General features: G+C 39.7%; 1 protein-coding gene across 2 annotated transcripts in view; it reads left to right on the forward strand.

The window, feature by feature from the left end:
• Nucleotides 1-18,579, forward strand: part of TRAK1 (trafficking kinesin protein 1) — a 106,678-nt gene that overhangs the window by 27,799 nt on the left and 60,300 nt on the right. For both annotated transcript variants that reach the window (XM_013184776.3, XM_013184778.3), the window contains exon 3: nt 9,867-10,061. In XM_013184776.3, coding sequence (XP_013040230.3) covers nt 9,867-10,061 — 195 coding nt within the window. The remainder of the gene's footprint in view (nt 1-9,866; nt 10,062-18,579) is intronic.

The following is an 18,579-nucleotide window of genomic DNA, read 5'->3' on the forward strand; positions in this document are numbered from 1 at the left end:
CTATTGCTAAATTATGAACACTCATTCTTTTTCTAAAGCAAGCCAGATATGCTAGCAATATTAGTGTGAGATTGCTCCCTGAGCACAACAAGAACAATGGCTTTAATGACTTTAATTCTATCTAGCATACTTAAATAAATAAATAAATAAATAATTCTCCGTGCCTGATGTATTGTTGCCTCTGCTTGAATTTTCTGACTGGCTTTTGGTGGCATCCCATTCCACTTCATACAGCTTTTCCTGCTCTTTTTTTTTTTTTTTAAACTTCTGCTTCATACCAGTTGCTTTCCAGCTTTTGCCCCTTGCCAGTAACTTAGTGTTCTTCCTGATTGCTTTCCTGTGGCAGGTTCATACTGTGCCTCTTAACCTGTATCCCAGGCATGCTTTTTTTCTTTCAGCAATTACCTTTTTCAGTGACTACCTTTTTTTTTTTTTTTTTTTTCCCACCAAGCAGGCTTCTGCTGCTACTGTTTTGCAGCTTATCCAGCCCTCTTGCTGACTTGCATCATACTAAGAGGAGGAATATATGGGTTTTGGTGTAAGCTATTAATTCTAAAGTGACCATGAAAGCAACTGCAGGAATTACTGAAGTCCAGTGTGATGTTTTTTACTTTGTTTCTACATTTCCCTTGTTTGTGGGAGGCATGCTTGTCCTTCCTAAATGTGTCATTTACTTAGGGTATGGAAGAGCAGAAGGTTTAAGTACTCATTGATGTTCTGGGTTTGTTCTTTGGAGAATGAGCTCTGAAGGGCAAGTGCCTCGTGGATTTCCTGGGGGTTGTGTGTGTGTCTGTATGTGTGTTGGTCCCCCGTGTGTTCTCCCCCACATTGCATTTATTGTGTTGCACGTAAACAGTACTAGCAGGCTAAAAAGCTATGTTTGATTATTGGTGCATTCAAATATGTGAAAATACATTTATTCCATTATTTTGCCTCCATGGCATACAAATGATAGTGCAGCCATGCACACCCTCAATGCACATGTAAGTATCCATCCCAAACCAGCACTTTTTCCTGGTAAAGTCAACATTTGTAAAAAATCAAGCTACATCAGAATTAATCCTTTTTGTGTGTGTGATTCTCAAGCTTTTACAGCTCTTATTCAGAGGCTGGCACACTTTGTAGCTGGGCTGAACAACAAGCAAAAGCAGGACAATTGTTTTTCAGGGCTTTCTGTACTCAGTGAGTTATCAATGGGCTCCTTTGCCTTTTCAAGACATTCACAGTCTGTCTTGGCAGCTAGAAGGTCCTAGTGGTTAATGGATGTGTTTGTTCTTACTGCTGCTGAACAGCGTGTTGCCAGTATGCATTTGATACATGAATAGGTTTTGTTCTTGCTCTAGAAGAATGGCCGCAGTGGTGGAGTTTCCTTTTTTTTTTTTTTTTTCCTATGTGATGTAGAAATAAATGCATTAATATGGCTGCATTTATCTATGGGGAGAAGCATTTCCATACTGAAGCAAAACTTGTTTAAATTGATGGCATTGATGTACAGTAGGGACCTAATATTTTAATGGCCTCTCATCGCAGAGATCTGTTTCCCCCTGATATACCCAGCAGGAATGTGTGTGTAGGATGAAACCACAGCAAAGAGACTTTAACTTAATAAACAATGACATTCCTCACAATAGAGCTGCAGTTCCCAGAGGTTTTAGCTTTGTTAGCTTTGGCATTCCCTGTTTTGTCTCCATCTTTATCCGTTGTGTTTTGCTAAGCCAAGTTTTCTCTTACCTTACCTCTTCAAGATGCTTTCCATTGCCTAATTTAAGCAGAATGCCCTACCAGGGAGGCTAACGGGCTGGAAATGTTAATATTTTATGCACCCAAACATGCAGGCAAGGGCTGAGCCCCGGGTCTTATCTGGGAGGACAGTCCCATGGCCTGCCCACACTGCACACGGGTTTGGCCAGGGCCTGGCATGACAGAACTGAAGGAGCAGCATTTTTTTATTCCCCTTCACTTGGTAGCCTGGTCAATGCAATGATTTTTGCTGTGCAACAGTGTTCCTGTGGATGAGACTGAGTGATCTGGTCCTTCATACCAGTTCTCCTTTGTAGCGACGGAGAATTGTGGTGTGTTGTGTAGCTTACACAAATCTTTTAAATCTGAGAAGGGAGGCTTTTATCTTTTTCCCCAGTAATAAAGCTGGATTTATTCAGAGGGAAGGAGTGGGGGGAGGAAAAGCCAAGTGTCTCCTATCCTTGCCCTTGTACATATGTGTTTGTATGAACTGAAATATGAAATGTCAGATAACTGAAGTAAAAAATAGCGTTGTATAGGGAATGTAATGAGAATCCCAGGTTTGTTGTCTTAGCCTTTTTCATGGGCTTGGACTTGTCATCCAGCATTCCTGTCCTGTGACTGTGTGCCCATGCAGCTGCCTGCCTGTCCATGGCTTGTGGCCTGCCTACGCAATGTGAGAAGCCCAGTGGGATCTCTGTGAGCATTAGGGAAAGGGCTGCGGTGGTGCTGAGCTGCAGGTCAGCTGAAGCACAGCTAGGGCAGCCTGGAATGGGGATGCCTGAGGTTGGTGCAGGGTGTTTTATTTTCCTATCGAAGACTGAATGTTGACAGGATTTCCCATGTGGAGAGGCAGAAGAACCACTGCGTAACCAACTCTGATTAAAGGTGTGGCAGGACTTGCAATTCCAAAATCCTGTCATGCCAGGCAAGTTACAGAAGCTGCTGTGGCTGTTTGAGGAGGCTGGGTTTTAAAAGAACAAGATGGTTTTCTCGTTGAAGATCTTTTTTTCCTGCAGTTTGGCATTGCAATCAGCAATAGGACTTGTGGTATTTAGGATGCTGAAGCCATCTTTTGCTTTGGGCAAGTCAATGAGTTAGGAGAATTTTTTTTTTCCTAAGTAGTTATTTTCTTCGCCCCAGATACAATCACACACTTTACGAATATGATATGTAAATTTTAATGTACGTTCCTATTTTAGGACTTGCATTAGCCACATTGTGGTCATCCTAGAACTGAAATTGAATATCAGTATGGTGAGTTTGGGTTTTTGACCTGTTACAGGTATATGTACAGAGTAATTGTTAAATAATGTCTAGGACACACTTGTGATTTGGACCCCAGACAGTATTTAATGCCTGTTTTCCTGTGTCCCTTGAGAGCTCAAATACTGGACGACTACAGGCTGTATTTCCTTCCTTAGTAGACAGCAAGCAGCTTAATTGCAAGGTTGAAGCTTGTCTGCCCTTCTGCTTTTCATTTTTATGTGGATCTGTTCACAACAGTAATGAGTAGTTCACTGCATTCCCTGAATGTCTAAATTAACAGAAAGCATCCTAAAAAGGATGCTGCCAGGCTGCTTCGTACAGCCAGGAGCTATCTGCTGGAAAGCCTTTAGAGAGAGGCCATTTTCCTTGCCTCTGTCCCTGGAATATGATTAGGCTCTAGGCCTGTGGCCTGATGACAAAGGAGAATCCTAATGTCATTACAGCCTCTTGGTTGGTTGTCAAGCCAGATTAGGTGACATTTCTCTGAAGGAGTTTCCAGAAGTTTCTCAGCCTGGTGGAATGGGATGACATTTAACGTTATGGAGTTGCATATTCCTTCACCCTTTTAAAACTGGGGCGGTACACTGAGAACCATAAATGGGGCACTTCTTACTTAAAGAGTAGAAAATGTAATGCTTTTTTGTCTGAAGGTACGCATTCTATGGAGATTTGTCATTTTACATACACAGATACAAAATTTACAAGTGCTTACCAGCCCTTTGATTTTGAGGGGCACAGGCTCCATTTTGTCTTTCAGTTCATGTTCTCTGTGTGTGTATGCACCTCATGAGGCAAAGGGGCAGTCAAGATTCACTAGTAGCTCGCACGAGATAACCTCAAGTTGATGAACTTCAATTTCTTGTGTTACATGTGGCTGGACTTTAGCCTCCATGCTGTAGCTCTGATCTGCAGAGCATCTTCCTTTTACCTAACTAGTAGGGAGCCAGCCCTGGAACTGACTCTTTTCAGGTATTGTATGCTTTTTTTTAAAAAATAATATTTTTTGATGATAATTTTTAATAATATTTTTTTATAAATAATTTTTATTGACCAACCATTTCCAAAGAGTTGTTAAGCTTCTCTGTTTTAAACTTTAGAGAACTGTGTGTCAAGGAGGGGTGTAGCATGTGGAAGGGGGTGGGAAATGGGACAGAGCTGAAAACTAGCATGAGGAATAGGTAGTTCCGTGAATTATGGTGGTAACTTCTTCATTCTTCCTGCTTTCTGCAGACAATTTCCTTGTTTCTCTTATCGCTTTTTGTTTCCCTGCTCTTACCTAATTTATTTTTCCTCAACTGCCCCAAAAGGTTGTGACAAGTAAAGTTTTAATTCTGTTATGGGAAATGCAAGAATTTGCCTGAGCCATGACTTTTTTTTTTTTCATTTTTTCTTCATAAGAAGGAGAAGGAATTTAGAGTTCCTCTTTCTGGCTGTGGGCCGAGCACCAGCTGCTGGGAGGCGATGCAGTGGAGGCCCGCAGAAGGTGTTCAGGTTGGGTGGGTGACACAAACCGATGACCAAAACGTGCATTTTGAAAACTGCCAAGCAGCACAGCACTTCCCCAAGGCCAGATTGGGAGTGGTGTTGTTCTGCTGGACATACTGCTTCTTCACAGCAACTGCTTCTCTTTTCTCAGAGGAAGCATTTCAAGGTAGCACAGCTGCTTTGAGCTGTTTGCAAGGTGTTGGCCTCTGTAAGACCACAACTCTGGAGGACAGTGCTCCAGGAATGATGCAGTTTCTGAGTAGTTTTCTTCTAGTCTCCCTTGTTTTAACTTGTGTATCCTGACCTGACACTTCTTGCATGTAATGCTGACCCAAGCATGGTTCATGTCAGGGTTGGGATTATGAGAAATTTCCTGTGTGGGTTTACTCCGTTTACACCTATGGGGATGCATGCTAGACACCATAGGGCTCTCATCCCAGTGACCTCACAAAGAGCAATCTCTTGAGAACCTAAGCCCTACAAATTCTCAGAGTATTTTAAGAAGGAAAAAAAAAAATCCAGTGAGTACTGCAGACTTACCTCTGCAGAGCTATTGGTAGTCCACATGAAAAGGGACAAAGCTCTCTCGATGAGAAACAAAAAATGACGTTTGTGCTGTCAAGGAATTGGGTAATAAGGCGCTTCTTGCAGCAGGTGGCAGTATCCACTGCTAGGAGGTTCTCTAATGACCTGGAAGGCCCTTTGACCTTGAAAGGAGAGCCTCTGCTGGAAAGCAAAGGAATAAAACCATAAAGACTGAGGATAGTTTGGAGTAGAATCAACAGACCTAAGTTAAACATTTTATATTCCATGCTATGACTGTACTGGTTACCCGTATTGTACTGTGTTTCTAAAAAACCAACCAACCAACCAAACAAAAAACAAAACAAACAAAAAGAAAAACACAACCAACCAACCAAACAAACAAACAAACTGCAGATGCCAGACTCTGAGATTTGTAGAATTTGTCTTCTTTCTGCGTTCGTATTTTTTTCCCCATTGTCTCTTATCTGTTTTTAGGTTATTTTCTCTGTCTTCTTGGTACTTATGTCAAATTGATACTAAAATTGAATTGGTACTTTCTGTTTATCCATCTAGCTAGGTTTCATTCCTATAGTGAGATATATAATCATCTCTTCAGTCAAAGCTGTAAACAGGGGAAACAAAAAGCCAAGTAGGGGATGGAGTGTGACAGATCAGCTGTTTTAGATGACTATGTTGTTTAGAATGAGATCACCAAATCTGCCTACACGTGATTTCCCTGTCTCTCCATCAACTTTCTCATGTACCTCATCCGTTCTGTTGTCTTGATATCTATAATTAACAAAAGAGAAAGGAGATACTAAAGACTGACTTCAATGCAAGCTGAGGTTGAATTGTTTGGTCATAGGTGCTCGCATAATTCTTCCCATCCAAGATGCCCAGAGAAGAGGAAATACACCAGAAGATAACTTAGCTCGACTGTTCTGCCTGGTTTTGCACCTTCTTTATTGAAAGAGAGGTTTAGAAACTGAGGCAACAACACCATTAAGAAAGAACAAAAGGACTCTGAAATAAGTTGGTTTAATGTCTTTCAGAAAATTTTCAGAGAAAGGGGAGGAATTATGTCAGTAAATCCTACAAAAGCACACTGAACTACTTTATCTTCTGAAACTTAGGGCATGGAGAAATTCAGTTTGCACCAAAAAGAGGTGAGGTTGGGTGTTCTTGCATGTGCCACATCTAAGCAATGAGGGTAGCAAAGCAATGAAACATACTACTCATAAAGACAATAGGGAGAAGAATTAACAAATCCACAGATTTTCTTTCTCTATATGTTATTATTTTTATGGAGTACCATAAACTGTAGACTTCTCCAATATGTAAGAGTCTTAGCAAATCTTTCTTCTTAGCTCTTTTCTTTCAGTAGTCAAACCTGTAGTGACCCATGCTTTGAGAAGAATCATGAGTTCATAATTCCTGAAACAAACATTCAGCTCTTTAAGTTGGTTGTAATTTACGTGCAGAAGTTTCTATTTTCCAAGGATGTCCAGAAAACTGCAAGTTTAAAATCACTAGGATTACAGAAGAAAATAAATCTGTAACAGAGCAACTTCAGCTGTAGTTTCTTGCATCATTTATATTAATGATCACTTAACTGTTTTAGACTTACGTTGTTATATTTAACTCAATAGAATGAAGTTACCACATAGGACAAGAGGAAGCTGTTAGAGTTTTATGCCTGCTAGACTTCAGTTAACTTAATCATAAAACATAAATAATGTCTCATGTGCTGTGAGTAGAGAACTTACCTTACTTGTTTATCCTTGCAATATTAATCAGAAATATTAATAAAAACAATTACCTGGAAGCCTCTGTACCTACTCATTACAATAAGTGTCTGCACCTCAGAAAAGCAGGGGGAGTAAAAGCGAAAACTGCGTGACTGTAGCACTGAGAATATTGCCATGACTTAAATGGTGAACTAATGTTTAGTCATACGCAACTGTAATTATTGTGTTCTGTTTTTCTAAACAGGTAAATTACATCAGAGCCTGCTCCTATTTCCTGCTGGTATACAGATTTTAAAATCACAATAGAAGTTAGTAACAATAGCATCAAAATAAGCTGCCTTTCAAGTTAGTCATTAATATATCTTTTTTAGTTGCTAGGCTTTGAATATCTCAGAAACACTCAGGATTTATTACGGGATAAGTAGAAAATTGTCTTGGATGACTTGTATTCCACTATAATTCTTACTTCTCTACTGCCTGTCCTTTATATTCCCACAGATTTCTTTTTCACAATAAAACTGTATAGATTTCTTTTGTGTGTGCATATGTGGTATTTTTCTCAGATTCTAATGGTAACTTTTGCATTTCCATTTTTACTACATTTTATTACACAACAGGCCACTCTGCACAGAGTTAGTTGCTTGAAGCTTTCTTTTTTGATCAATAAAGTCGCTCCTTTTTTTTTTTTTTTTTAAATTTAAATACTAGTTAAAAGTCTAAATTGAAAGCTTGAATTTTTCAAACGTTTTTATTTTTCTATTTGCAAGAAGACCACTGCAGTCAGGTTGTGTAGACTCATGTTTTTCAAGAGATGAGAACTAACGTTTCGTCCGGAAGGGAAGGGAAGGAAAACTAACCCCATATTCTTGACAGTGAGAGCAATTAGATAATACAAAGATATATCTATATATACATACATATATATATGCACATCATATTTTATATACATATGTATTATATATATGGATGTGTCTAAACATCTTCGAAATGTTTAGTTTACAGCGGCAGCCATTTTATGTAAGGTTAGCTGGCTTCTCTGCACTCAAATTGTTGCAGGCACTAAAATGGATATTATCAACACTTAAAAAGCTAATCAGGGCAAAAGAAAGGTTTGTACAGTTAGCGCTCAGCTCTGGAGACGTGGGAATAAGGTCTTGTTTCTCTGCGTAAACTAGTAGACTCCAAGAGTACTGCAAGGACCTCTTGAAATGACATATACAGGCACATCTCTTGTCGAACAAGCTCCATAAAAATAGTATTGTTGCACACGTGAGTGTTCCTGCTAACTTTTGCACATATATTTCTGCAACAAGATTTGGGGAACATTTATGTATGTCCAAAAGTTAGCAGAATAGTCTGGATGAAAGGAGAGCAGAATACCTCCTGATGTATTATAGTGAACTACTTGAACCATAAAGTATGGTGCAATTTACCCTGTTGGGTTTTAGTTTTAATGAGCAGGATCCTGTAAAGAATATAGGCAGGAGATTATCAGTAGGAATATCCTTTGCACTGAGGTGTGATTGAATAGTAGCGTTCTTGACATCTTAAATTCTTGGAATGATGCTTCCGATAATAGTAAATAATCTATTAATAATCTAGTAAATAATAATAATCTGGATTAGAAAGTTGAAAAAGAGGTAATTGATGGTCTGTTGAGAAGTGTGTTAATTGCTGTTTTTGTTTGTTTGTTATTTTTCCTGGAGAAGATTATTCCGGTAGCTTGCAGGCCTGCATCAGTCCTGCAATAATGAGCTTATCCTGTATGAAAATCTGCATCTTCCTCAGGGAGCAGAGAGAGCAGGGCTGCTTTACAGCTCTGCAGGGAGCTGAGGGTGACCACAGGATGGGAAGGGCAGTATCCTTGTCACAGAGTGCAGTCCCATTGTTCCTGAGCAGTGCTGCAGTAATGGTTTAAATTGACTCTCTAATGATGATGAGATAGATGCCAGCTACTGAGTCAGGTCTCAGGACATTCCAGGAATGAGTCAGTATCATCAGAGACAGAGCTGGGCACAGCTCTCCCCTACAGCACTGTGCAGGGAGGGCAGGGGGCCTGGGCTTGCTTAAATGGGGGTGTTGGGCAGAGGGTGCTGGGGAAGGGGTGGAGTCCCCAGTGAGCCTGAGTTATATATCACTGATTAAAGACAGAATTGCCTTGCACGGCTTGGGAGCAGCCTCCCTTAGGGCTTGCTCTTCCAAACCAGGTTTAGGTAGCTCCATGTCCAGTTGGGTTGTCAGTCTCTGCAAGGATTGAGATTCTCAGCCTTTCTGGGTCGCTGTTCCCAAATTTTACCATACTCATGGTGAAAAAGGTTTTCTTTTTGCTGAATTGGACTTTCACATGTTAAAACTCTGTCTCTTTTCCTAAATTTAAATTTCCAATTTAAATTGCAACCTTTATGCAGTTGTTGATGGCCCTTGGCATCCATTTTTAAAACTGTGTGCAAAGATGATATACTTGTGAACATGAGGGACTGGTAGCACAGAATTCAGGTCAAGATGGTGTCAAAAGGTGCCCTAGAAGTTCTTGCTGCCAGCCTTGCCATTGTATCTTCAGTGTGAATTGTGACAGTTTGCTATTGCAATCCTGAATTTCTTCTTGAGAAAAATCTGCCAGCAGCAAAGTACAGTGATGCTGAACTACGGTCAAGGACCAAGTTAAGGAGAAATGTAAAGCATGCAACCTAAAAATAATCTGTCTAGTAAAACAGAGAAAAATGAAAATTCCTATTTGCAGTATCCCTTTCTCCATACCTGTTTTTTTTTACTACCCTGTCATAGTCAATGCTCCCTTGTTCTCTATTTTGCCTCCTTCCCTCTAACCTTGTTCTTCAATAGATGAGTCCCTCCTTGTAAAAGTTGGGCTTTTTATCCTCAGAAACATGCCCTCCTATTTTGTACTAGTAAATAATCTCATTTGGGGATAATTTATGCTAGTCTTATGTCTTAAACCTAGCTGTTTAGCTATCTAGCTGTTCTTTATGTGCAGAAAAATCTTGCCAATGTCAAACCAATCTGACATCTTTCCTAGCTTATATGTATAGTACTTGATTTAAAGTACCTAACAGAGTAACTGTCCTCTCTTTCTTTTGTCAGATGTGTGCAATAGTACCAATCTTCCTGAAGTTGAAATCATCAGTCTACTGGAAGAGCAGCTGCCTCATTATAAGCTAAGAGCAGATACAATCTATGGTTATGACCACGACGACTGGCTTCATACGCCTCTCATTTCTCCTGATGCAAATATTGACTTAACAACTGAGCAAATAGAAGAGACCTTGAAATACTTCCGTAAGTCAAAAATGCATAACTTGTACTGAGGGACAAATAAAACAGCGCTATTTTTGTTACCTTCTCTGAGGTGTCTATGTAATTCTCATAATTGTGAAAAGCAAGAGACCTGTTTATGGTTTATTGTGCTAGTCTTCAAGCTTTACGGAAATAATCAAAACCAGCTGTTGCATTTGTAATCTGTTCATACACCTCTTCACATTATCAAATATTGGTGAAACCACAATACTTCCTTCTGTTTGTGATCTCCCTGGCAAGAGACTGAAATTTCTGTATCTATAAAATGTAGAAAGTTAGACCTGTTGCATTATTTGCTTTTTTTGAACATACCCTCTGACACATTTCTGTGTTGTCTGGTGCCAGTGTGTAACAGCATCACATGATGATATCAAATCATTTTTATGCAGCTTAAGATTCTGTGAAGGACTTGTGAAGAACCAAACTGAGCATTTAGTTAAGATGGTTTGTCTCCTCATTCTTTCTTCTGTTCGTATTCGTGCTATTGTACAGAAAAGTACTATTTGTGCCTGGAGAGAAAGCTTGTAGTAGTGTGACCTACTGCATTTTTCATTCTTTTTGTTTGAGCTTGTAGATCATTTTATCACAGTGAATGGATTTGTGTCTCTCCAAGTTCTTCCACTGTGGTTATTGACTTAGCTGTGCAAGAAGACAAGACTTTTGTGATCCATCCTTTGGTTGTTCTTTAATCATGTCATTTACGGTTAAATGATCCTTCCTCCCCCTGCTCATGTTTTTACATGAAGATAGAGTTCTGTTGTACTTCTGAATGTGTTGCATGTTAAAATAGTTGGCAGAGCATCCAACTGATAGGTGACATACTAAAGCTGTAGCTGTTAGACTTAAATGGTAGTGCATTTACATAAGTTATAGTACTAGATAGATTTAGGTAGACTTAGTGAAACAGTGTGGGGCTTGGAAGGGATGAGTTACAGGGCTCAACACAAACCTTTGCAAATATGACTTCGTTGTATTGCGAAGCACCTGGAGAATTCACTATGTAAGGAAAAAAATTGGTAAAGAAAAGCATTATGGATATGAAGAACAGAGTTACTGACTTCAGTGCTTCAACAGAAGGCATTAAATATTTTGGTAGATATTTTACATATGTTCTACACCTCTTCCCCAGTCAAACAAAAACAACATGAAGTGGTGGGGGGAAGCCGAAGCTGATCTATGGAATTAGTTGTACAACAGCTCCTTGTTTCATATCAGACCTTTAATGCCATTAAATGATGACAGTAGTTAGCTAAAAGAAACCTTCTGAAAAGTCAATTTTCCAGTCTGTAGTAACAGGATTAGTCTGGTCTCACCTATAAGAAGGTCTATGCAGGGGCACTGCTGTATTAATCACAGGAAAGATGTTTTGCTAATGGGGCAAGGAAAGCAAAAATCAGTGTCAGAGCATCCTAAGTCTCCCAGCTGTGACACTGGTGTGACATGTCACTTGTAATGGTGCTTGACTGCTGGGAATGGATAGTAATGGATGCTCCAGTGCAACATTCTTGCCTCTAAATTGGAGAGAAATGGATTCGATGGGTGGACCACATAGTAGATAAGGAATTAGCTGGATGGTTACACTCAAAGAGAAGCAGTCAACAGCTTAATATCCACGTGGGGACCAGTGATGAGTGGCATTCCTCAGGTGTCAGTGTTGGGACCGGTATTATTTAACAGTGACATGGACAGTGGGATTGAGTGCACCCTCAGCAAGTTTGCTGATAATACCAAGCAGTGTGGTGCAGTTGACTTGCTGGAGGAAAGGGATGCCATCCAGAGGGACCTGGACAGGCCTGAGAGGTGGGCCCATGCAAACCTCACAAGGCCAAGTGCAAGGACAAGCCTCTGGGCCAGGTCAATCCCAAGCACAAACACAGGCTGGGTGGAGAATATATTGAGAGCAGCCCTGAGGAGAAGGACCTGGGGGTGTTGGTTGATGAGAAGCTCAACACTGAGCCAGCAATGTGTGCTTGCAGCCCAGAAAGCCAACCATATCCTGGGCTGCATTAAAAGCAGCGTGGCCAGCAGGTCAAGGGAGGGGGTTGTCCCCATCTACTCTGCTCTCGTGAGACCCCACCTGGAGCCCTGCATTCAGCTCTGGGGCCCCCAGCACAAGAAGAACGTGAACCTATTAGAATGAGTCCAAAGGACGGCCACAAGGATGATCAGAGGGCTGGAGCACCTCTCCTACAAAGATAGGCTGAGAGAGATGGGGTTGTTCAGCCTGGAGAAGACTTCAGGGAGACCTTATGGTAGCCTTCTAGTACCTAATGGGGGCCTGCAGGAGAGAAGAAGAGGGACTCATTGTGACAGGACAAGGGGTAATGGCTTTAAGCTAAAGGAGGGTAGATTTAGATTAGATATTAAGAAGAAATTCTTCACTGTGAGAGCGGTGAGGCACTGGCACAGGCTGCTCAGGGACGCTGTGGATGCCCCATCCCTGGAGGTGCTCAAGGCCAGGCTGGATGGGGCTTTGGGTAACCTGGTCTGGTGGGAGGTGTCCCTGCCCATAGCAGGGGGGTTGAAAATGGGTGATCATTACGGTCCCTCCCAACCCAAACCATTCTGTGATTCTATGATAAATGAAGCTATGTATAGCAGAGAAATTGGATAGCAGTAGCTGCCTGTAACTGTGTGTACTTAAACCATTTTATATGGCATTTTTCTTACAAGCATAATGACTGCAAACTTTGCTATGTGCTGTGATTTGAAACCTTCATCCAGTCAAATGGCTTAAATGGAAAAAATTGATGAGTGCAGTTGCTGCCACAATGTGTTTTCTGCTTTCATTGGAAATTAATGGATTAAAGAAAAGGAACTAAGCAAGGAGAAGTTGTGTAAAGAAAAGTTTGTTCCTTAATGCTTATGTACAGACATTTCTACATAATAGTAGTTTAAGAAGTTTAAACCAAGCGAAGTTGGCTTAAGCCCTAGACTAATACCCTGGTAACTGAGATTTCTGATTCTACCCTTGTTCATTTGTCGTGAACAAGTCATATAATGCATCTGTACATGAGAGTGCAAGATCATAAAACTTTGGCATGTTTGGAAATTATGGCATAGAGTGTAAACATTGTCTTACAAAAAATTAGCCATGAAAATGAAAATATTATTTTAAGTAAGTTAGCACAGAAGTCCTGTGAATTGTACCATTATCAACCTAGAGAGTATTTTCCAGGGTGTGGCTGCTTACACTATGATTCATTTCAGTGCTGCAATCAAGCCACTCCTTTTGTACCTGTTTAGTTCATTTTAAAAACCTTGACAAGGTAGTGAACAAATACTGTGACTTGTTTATGAGGAAATTAGTTCCATCTTACAGATTTCCACTGTATTCAAAGCAGTATCCTTGTGGTCTAAAAATTCTATGGACATAGTTATATTTCATAAATAAGAAAAAAGAAATTTATAAGCTGACATAGATTTCCTTAAGTGAAAGAAAAAAATATTAATTCTACTACAGGACAAAAGGATTCTCTGCAAAATAGGTAGTGTTGTCAGGATTAAAATGTGCTACACATATAGATTTGTTGCTATGCCCTCTTCAAGCTTCTTGGAGACACTCAAAGATAAGTAAAATATAATTAATTTTAAAACATGAGCTTGTGCAGAATATTTTTAGGTATGAAGTTAAATCTTTTCACTGCTTGTTGTTCCTGGGTAGTGTAGTATCAATCGGCTTTGAAACCGTGACATATTGTGAATTGTTAAGAAGTCAGAAGGGAGGGATTTGTTGTGGTTTTATTTGGGAAATCTTCAGACTGGAAATATTAGACAGACAGGGGAATATGCATGTTTTAATATATGTAAATACTGTGTATTGTTAACCTATGCAAATATCTATTTTGTACGGCTTCATGTTGTTTATGTAGAGTTTATCAGGAAGAGCAACATCTTGTTACCTGGTCTCTCACCATACCAGTTCAAGCATAATTACTGAGGCTGAATTAACATCTAGATGGTAACTCAATTGTGACAGGCCTGTGGTGTAACTCATTAGTTTAATGATGTTCAGATACCAACGGTGAATAACTTGGAATTAGGCAAGGGGAACACTTCTGCTTTTCCACTGGTTATAATGGCAGTGGAGGTTATGATTTTTTCGTTGTTGTTGGTGGTTTTCTTTTTGGCAGTAGTTGAGATTTTGAACACATCTGTGGCCAGTTACTGTACTTGGTGACTCTTTAATATCTCTTTTGATTGTGATCCATATTTCCAGCTCTGTCCTGACTCAGTTTGTAAGTTTTGAACAAGATATGTGTCTGAACCTTTGAACCTCAATACTGGATTACTTAAAAATGCATTGAGGCCCACAGAAGTAGGAAAGTGGAGTGATCTGAGTATATTTAATACTGTATATGTATTTAAGATATATGTATATATATACACACACACAGACAAGTATTTATAGTATGTATGTATTTGTGTACAATTAGATTCATAGTTATCCTTTTGAAACAACTTTATAATGACCAAATTTCAAATTTTTACTCAAAATGAAAGTAGTTCCTCAAATACACTTTTGATTAAGTCTTGTGAAGTGCCCTGAAGGTGGTAAAGATCTGTCTATCTCAAGCCCAGCAAGTAAACTGATCCTGAAAATAAATGCCTCCTAAACTGTGCTATTGTCTTCATTTCTTTCATCTTCAGACTGACAAGATGAAAGGGAAGAACCTCGTTTGTCAAAAGGTGGTTTATAAAGCTCCAATTGATTTGCAAACCCAAGCCATAATTTTAAACTGTGTTCAGAAAACATTGCTCTGATTCTTCATGGGCTATCGTGCTCTCAGAACTGTACTTCCAAATTACTTATTTGCTATTCTTATATGAACTATAGCACATAATTTTTGTATTATGTACATGCACATACATTTTCACATATATCTGTTGCATGTTCTGTAATTAATTCTCATTATACAGCTAGAATTTCCCTTTTCTATAAAACAGGCTTGGTAAAAGGAAACTTATGATACTATGTACTTATTTGACCCTGATTTTTTGTTTCTGACTAATATATTTAATAAGAGAGACTGTGTGGTTGTTTCAATAGATTCAGGTTTCTCTGAAGACCATTATCTGTGAAGGAATCTAATTCACTTGTAGTGACAGTATTCTCTAGTTTGAGTTCACCTTTGTTTGCATTTGCTCCCAGGAGAGAATCTGTGAAAAATGTTACTTCCAGGAGTGATTCCTCATGTAACTGGTAGCTGAGTTGTTGTCCTTTAAAATAGAAGCATCAAAATGGTAGAGCTTTTCTGAAGAGTTGGTAGGTGTTTGGAGTGCTTTTAAAGTATACAGATGCATTTTTGTACAGTTAAAATATAAACTAGTAGCTATTAATGTTCACACATCAGTTCTACTGTGACTGTACAGTTACTGTGTTTCACAGGCAGAGGGGAAGGAGATAGTGTTAGACTTCTGCTGTGTTTCCTTTTTACCATGGGAAACTTACCACAAGGGAACACTTAGTTTGAGAAAAATAGTCAAGAGAGGCATGGACACAAGGCTCCTTAGCCCTCCTTTTGAATTAGTTTTGGAAGATTGTGGCAGAAAGATGAATATTTAAATAGCCAAGTATTTAAATTTATTAGCAATTTTTAGGGGAAATTTAGGCTATAAGCTGGGATAGATGATGATGAAAAATAATTAGTTTTTAAAATTTAACTGATCATTGGGAAGTAGAGGAGGAAGATACCTTTCGGAAGGAAATGACTAGCGTAATACGGCTGCAGCTGTTCTTTTATGTCCCTAAAGCATAAACAAATAAATAAGTTTCATCTTCCCAGTCTCGTTAATAATAATTCTTGAGGCAGAATGCTTTTTATGACAATCTAAAATGTGCTATGTGAACGTGTGACATTCCATCTCCCTGCCCCCTGATTAAGGAAAGTCTAGCACCCTTTTAGGCTGATACTAGAGGAAAGTCGATACAGGAACCAGGCCTGAGCACAGCTCCCATACCATAGCAAACAGAGGTAACAAACAGATGTAGCAGTTCGTGCCAGAGTCTGGGTTCTGCCTTGGGAGCTTTTGGATCTGTGGACAAAGACCAGGATCATTTAGGGACTTCTGAGAAACCTGAGGGTGCCTGCTGCTGACAGGTAAGGGCAAAGTAAGGGGAGCCGCAGATGTGAGCCTGTGGAAAACTCTAGCAGCTTCTAACAAGCCCAGGCAGCTGTCCTTGACCCAAGGGTGCAACTGCAAGGTCCTGCACCTGGGGAGGAACAACCCCATGTACCAGCACATGCTGGGGGCCAACCGGCTGGAAAGCAGTCTTGCAGAAAAGGAGCTGGGGTCCTGCTGGACACCAAGTTGAACATGAGCCGGCAGTGTGCCCTTGCAGCAAAGGCGAATGGTGTCCTAGGCTGCACTAGGTGGGGTGTTGAGGGAGGAGAGCCTTTCCCTATACCTCAACACTGGTGAGGCCACACCTGGAATACAGTGTCCAGCTCTGGGCTCCGTGGTTCTGTATTCCTTCAGTGTAATTCAGCTTGCATTTCTTTCATCTCCCGGGAACGTGTGGTTGTGACTGTCAGTGGGTTTTCTTTCCTTGTTAGAAAAACAGGTCATAGCCATGTTACTGTAGTATTTTTTGTCTATACAATCAAGCATGCCATTAAGTTCAACTACATTTTACAAATGTTTTTACTACCTCCAGTAAAGATATAACCACAATAAAATAGAAAATTAGTGTATTTCAGTTGGTAAACAGTTTACAATATCTGATTCTTTAAAGCGTTATGTATTCTAGATAGGTGTGTATATGTGAGAATTCTCTTAAAATATGACATCTTTTGGAAATGTCTAGCTCTTGCTATTATAGTCTCACAGTATTTAAGCATGACCAGTGATCCCTTAAAGAATAATGAAAGCATACGAGTTTTGAGGTAGGTTGCTGAAGGCAGCATCAATTTGGATTTCATACAAATGCAAATATATTGCTCTACAGGGATAATTTTGAGGGAAGGGAGAAGTAATCCTATTATGTGGAAAATAGTTTTTTGTCCTCAGGTAACTTAATTTAATCTGTCCACTCTTATCTCATGTTAAATTATTCTGTTTCAGTGGGAGAACGCTTGGAATCTCCACTCCATCAGAAGAGTCTTTTGTCTGGACTAGGAGAAGTCGTTGTGCCCTTATGGTGTTCAGAAGGGAACAGATGTGTCTCTGCACTCTGTCCCATGTGTAGAAAGTACCTGTACCATTTTGAAACCCTGGGTAGTAATCACATGTTGGCTAAAGAGAGTTATCAAATCTGAAACACTCATTTTTCTAAATACCGAGTTTGAAAGCTGATCTGGTACAAGGCTTTCACTGCTCTGGTTCCACTCTTGGGGTTAAGCAAGCCACCGTGACTTCTTGTTAAGCAGAATACTACATTGACAGAACTCTCTAGCCTAAGTTGTAGAGCTGTGTATTCTTACTAAAAATGAAATTACTCCTGTTCTATGTTCTTTTAGAAGGTGAAATGCAAGTAACTGTTCACTTCAGAAAATGAGATCCCAATTTAGAAATAACAGTATGCCAGGCTGTCTTTGGAAATCAGTTGGGCTTTTTAATATGCTCTGCTTTCTGCTTTAATGCTTTTTAATAATGTAAAATAGAAAGAAAAAGAAAAAAAAAAAGGCAGTTTAGAAATGTCAGCTCGCAAAGTAACTATTGTGGCAAAGCCTGATTAATAACAAGACCCACTGCATGATGTGGGCTGTACAACGGTTCCTCTGATAGAAAGGACTCCAGACGATGTTAGTGGGATGGGTGACTTTAGCCTGTGTGCTGGTAACTCTAGAAAATAATGAAAAGATACGGTGTTTAAGTGTGTGAACATCCTTACGTAGTTCTAGAGCCAAGAGAATAAATGTGACTAAGAGGTAATTAAATGGGAGCTAATGCACTGTTGTAGCTGCCATAAAAATACTGCATCCAGCTCTCATGTTCACTTCCAAAAGATCCTCCCAGAAGTGGGAAAGGTTTGGAGAGGAAGGCTGGGAATGACCAAGCATGGGAAAGCATGACTGACAGTGAGATTCAAGGTAAGGACATTATCTGAGTACTTTTTTTGCCAGCAGAGATGCCTTACTGCTGCTTTGCCCCCTAACAGCATAGTTTGCTGCATTCTTGAGTATGCTGTTACAACTTTCTTGAGAGGCCATGCTTAGAAGTTAGGTAATTGAAATTATCTTTGTCAAAAATTCTCTTTCAAGAAGGAATAGGTTTTGTATTTTTTTTAACCTGGTTATTTTGGGCAGTTCAATTTAGTATTGACCTATGGTACAGGTTTAATGGAGCAAAGAGGAAGGGGGAGAGGGCTTGTGAATTCTTCAAGCCAACTTTTCTGCCTAAAAATACCTCTATGTAAGGGTAAAATTAAGGAGTGCCCTGTCTATTCAGCTTATCAAAGCAGGCTAACAGAATTCTTTATCAGTCTGTATTTTGCTCTGTGGAGAACAAAGAACTTTCCTTGTTTCATTTTAAAATAAACATGGAGAAAAAGCACAAA

The sequence above is a fragment of the Anser cygnoides genome, chromosome 2 (assembly GCF_040182565.1).
Source record: "Anser cygnoides isolate HZ-2024a breed goose chromosome 2, Taihu_goose_T2T_genome, whole genome shotgun sequence".
In the NCBI taxonomy this organism is placed as follows: domain Eukaryota; kingdom Metazoa; phylum Chordata; class Aves; order Anseriformes; family Anatidae; genus Anser; species Anser cygnoides.